This window comes from Varroa destructor, unplaced genomic scaffold (assembly GCF_002443255.2).
Source record: "Varroa destructor unplaced genomic scaffold, Vdes_3.0 BEIS01000002.1, whole genome shotgun sequence".
Taxonomy (NCBI): Eukaryota; Metazoa; Arthropoda; class Arachnida; order Mesostigmata; family Varroidae; genus Varroa; species Varroa destructor.
In genome coordinates, this window is record NW_019211455.1 from 17,965,295 (window position 1) to 17,969,450 (window position 4,156).

The 4,156-nt window shown below is 41.5% G+C and overlaps 1 protein-coding gene across 1 annotated transcript; it reads right to left on the minus strand.

The window, feature by feature from the left end:
• Positions 1 to 710: 710 nt before the first annotated feature.
• Positions 711 to 2,532, minus strand: LOC111244381 (uncharacterized). Its single transcript, XM_086980621.1, has 2 exons — positions 2,336 to 2,532; positions 711 to 1,669 (listed from the first exon to the last, which is right to left on the minus strand). Exons 1-2 carry the CDS (start codon positions 2,498 to 2,500, stop codon positions 1,229 to 1,231), a joined length of 606 nt encoding a protein of 201 aa, XP_086836747.1. The 5' UTR covers positions 2,501 to 2,532; the 3' UTR covers positions 711 to 1,228.
• Positions 2,533 to 4,156: the final 1,624 nt, after the last annotated feature.

Consider the following 4,156-nt stretch of genomic DNA (forward strand, 5'->3'; position numbering starts at 1 on the left):
CTAGCAGAGTCTATTGATTTTTGTTGAAAATTCTAGCTTGTTTGTAAGTGAGATTCATAATTATAGTAAGGCGATTGCAAACTATAATTAGGTGTTACGTATTACTTCCTCGAATCTTAACTCATGGTGGATTGTTTAAATTGATGTAGACATCCAGCGCGTGAATAAACAATCAAGCAGATTTTAGTAACAAGATAAATCAACTTTGTCTTGATTTAATCAGATAGGTCAGAATAGATAATTTTTGAAAATGCATACAAACAGAAAGAATCATTGAGTTCCTACGTAAGTCCATGCCGATCCTCCACAGATCTTTGGTGAAGTGCAGTTTTCAGGTAGGAGCCTCTGATCGAATGATGCGCTGTTAATTATCGTTAGTCACCCTTGTTGAATATTTCGACTAGTTTGTATTGCCATAGACTCGAAAAACAGATGATTTTTATACCCTATAGGTAATATCTCCTCATTAAGTAAATTAAGCACTAATATATACACATATGGTTTTACCATTCAACTATTTTAGACGTAGGTCAACATTATGAACATTTTGCTTGGATATCGACTCGAGCGCCACAGCTTCAGCAATGGCCAATTGAAATCTAAAGTAATGTCTCCCTCTTAATAAAGCTCCTCAGGAAAAAGGGAAATTGGTCTGCTAGGAGCTCCGCAAACAACTTTCATAGACCTGTCAACATAAAACAACCCAAACATAACTCTACGTACCTGTGAGTTTATTCTTCTTCGCTATTACATTATTACAGCTTCAAACTTACAAACGTAAGGCAATGCGGTAAACAGCCGTTTTGCTAACCTAAATAGCTATAAACCTGCCACATGTTTCTGCCTGGACGAATTCTAGCATTAGGCCACCCATTTAAGGACTATTAAAATAAATACGCAGCCACCTTTCCCGCGCATACGTCTGATGATATTAGAACTCTATTATATAAGACTAGAGTTAGAAACTAACGCCATATGACGTTGTGTATACACTGAACGTAGGGTAGTAGGTCGCAGTATCGAAAGAAAAGATCCGACGTTTGTAAAGCGAATGATGCCTCACCAATAAATAATGCACCATGACAACTGCAAGGTAACAGGGGCAAACTCAAAGACAGGGAAGACTATTGTACACTGTAATAATGAGTGCGCGCCTGACATGGCAGTTGTTTACGCAACGTTATTGCCATCGCATTACTTGTAACGACAGGTAGGTCGTAACGGATGCTTAATTCCAGCTACCGCTATCGCCACCAGCAGCCTTTCTACGTTTGCCACCTGCTTCAGGGGCATATTGGCGCGCGGCCTCTTCGCCAGTAAGAGCCGACGATTCGAAGATGACGTCGGCCGGGTTTCCCGATTCGGTGCCAAGCTCATTCGTAACAACTTTCGCGTGAAAACCACTTTCATCGGCGTGATACTCCACCCTACGCATGGTTCCATCAGCCATCTGGATCATGTAGTGTCCACGAACAGTGGTGCCATCGAAGTTTTGGCTGTGTCCATGTGAGCTTTCGGCATCCTCGGCGTTGTAGCTGAACTCGTAGGGTTGGGGGGGTCCGTAGTTTTCCTCACTATTGCCGGGACCCCCACCGCGATAACCTCCATAATTAGGCGGAGTCGCTAAAGTCACACTCACCACGGTACAGATGACTGCGGTAATGGCATGCTGGAATCGTTAGTTTATTGTGTTTTTGCTGTTAGAAAAATTTAGCCGATTCGTCTATATATGCTGTCTAACATGCTGTTTTTCCTATTGAATATGGAAGTTAAGGTGCTCAATTAAAAACGCAGCTATTTTTATTATGTCAGCGTTAAACTGCAATAATAAAACTCTCACTTTAAATATAGATGTAACCTTTGCAAAAGTTCATTCGTATGGCATGTACAAATGACAAAATGTCGAATGTTCATTCTTTGAACAATTTGTGTCAATGTTGCATAGCGAATGCCGAGAGTCAGGAGCCGAGTCATCACTGTTCATCATAATTTAACGTCATCCGCCAGCTAAAAACGTTAGCTTTCCAAGACTAAGAAAAAAGGCAGATCGTGTATTCATGGTGTATCAATGGCGATTGTCTAAAGTTATCCAAGTCGAATCGTTCGTGGTTTTTGAACTCTTTGAAGTCTCACACATAAAGTAATACCATATCGTTGAAGGTTTATGTTTTATGGCACACCTTTCGATCCAGCAACAACTCATTAATCAGTAGATCAAACGCCACCTGAACAGTAGAGAAAGTTTCTCCGCGACCACATCAGTGCTGGCTTGTTGTCCTCGCAAACATTTAAACTTTACAAACTTAGCCTTCTTTAAACTCAAACGCATACATACCATCTTTGAGAAATGGCGGTCGTAGCGACAACAGTTGTAAATCTGCACCGTTTTTGAACATCGAATTAAGAACAAATGCTGTCCCCTGGCCAGCGCTAGATGGCTTTTTATCTGAAATCCTTCTTTCGTCAGTTCATTACGGCTGACATATGTTTGCGACGTCATCTTCTCCAACAGCACTTTCCTTTATTCCGGCGCATCATGAAGCGCACTCCTTACGAAGCGTAAAACTACGCCAAGTAGCCGTTGCTCTTCGCGCACTAACGCAATAGACCGCTATCGTTGTGGGCAGCCCAGTCGTTTACCCCCTACTGTCTGCCGGGTCAACAGATTTTGAACTATCTGCACCTATCGAAGGTATACGACACCGAAGGTGTCGTGACCGAATACCAGATCACAGATAGTGTTCTGCCATAGGCCAGCAATCAGGCCATTCGTAACATTAGTGATCTGGCCTTGTTAGTGTTTCAGAAAAAATCATGCAAAATCATCCTCGAGAATAAACCCAAAAATGGAACGAAAAGTAAAATGCCGCTGACGAAATTGCTGCGGCTGATACAGTGATTGTCCATACTGCAATTATGCCTTAATAAAGATTGCGTATTTATTATAATTACTAAAACAGTGTTGTTACTATTGCTGATGATATGTATGGCATTGAACATGCATTAGCTGAAGCTAATACCCGTACCGTTGTGGCAGAAATGTTACAGGATATACGAACTATATGAAATAGGGATTTGTATGTGAATATATATTATTTGAAGGGGTGAATACGCGTCCTATAGATTTGATCGGTTATACTGCCATTTTCGTGTGTCTTATTAGGTAAACGGAGTTAATGCACGATACAAAAACACACAATCCGCAATTCGTTTCCCACTCCATGTAATGAAATATTCCCATGCAGTACGTGTCTAGCTGGGTGACAGCGTTAACTCTAAACGTTTATAAATTTGCTATTTTTTGGAACGAACTTTGCACACTTCATATTGTATGACAAACGTTTACAGTTCAACGTAACAGAACTTCAAACGGATCACACGTAGTCCCATAGTTCACTGTCATTGTGTACTGTCCCGTTGAATACAAGCATTTTTCCCCACACCTAGATTTTCTGTACGCGAAGCCCGATAGGCCTTCGGTGCTTCCACCTTGGTAGAAACTGATGGTCTAGACCTTCCTAATGGCTTGCTCTATGCTAGCTTGTGCATATGGCAGCCACTGAGGTATTGATGGAGTGGTGAGATGGGTCCATTGTTTAAGGCACATACACGAAACCCATGAAAGCTGGCATAGTGTGGCTAGGTTCTTATGGTGTGTCCCAGTGATAGGTTAGTGCGTAACGTATTTGCGTACTAATACCAGAAGCACGTTGTGGTGTGGCGTACATACCATTCTTCGTTTTATGCTAGAAGCCACCCGTCTGACGATGCGCCTAACAGCGATGCCGGCGTACAGCTTTAAACATAAGCATCCTGCATCGATGCCTTAAGCGACCTTCCACATGGAAACGATAAACACGGTTGTGAAAACACCTTGTTTCAAACGGAGCTAGCCGAACCGCCTGATGCAATGCTTCACACTGGTTTGAGAGCTTAAAAAAAAACACTCGAGAACATTATCTAGAAAGACTGAGAACGTAACAATTAGTTTACCAGAAAAGGCTTTACCTAGCACTTTATTTATAGAGTTCGCTTGCGAAGTTTTAAACTTCGATTTTATAGCAGCTGTATAACTAAGAAGTATTTCTATGGCAACGTCCACATAATAAAAAGTATAATTTACAAGAGGCTAGTATGATCACAAAATATACGCCCA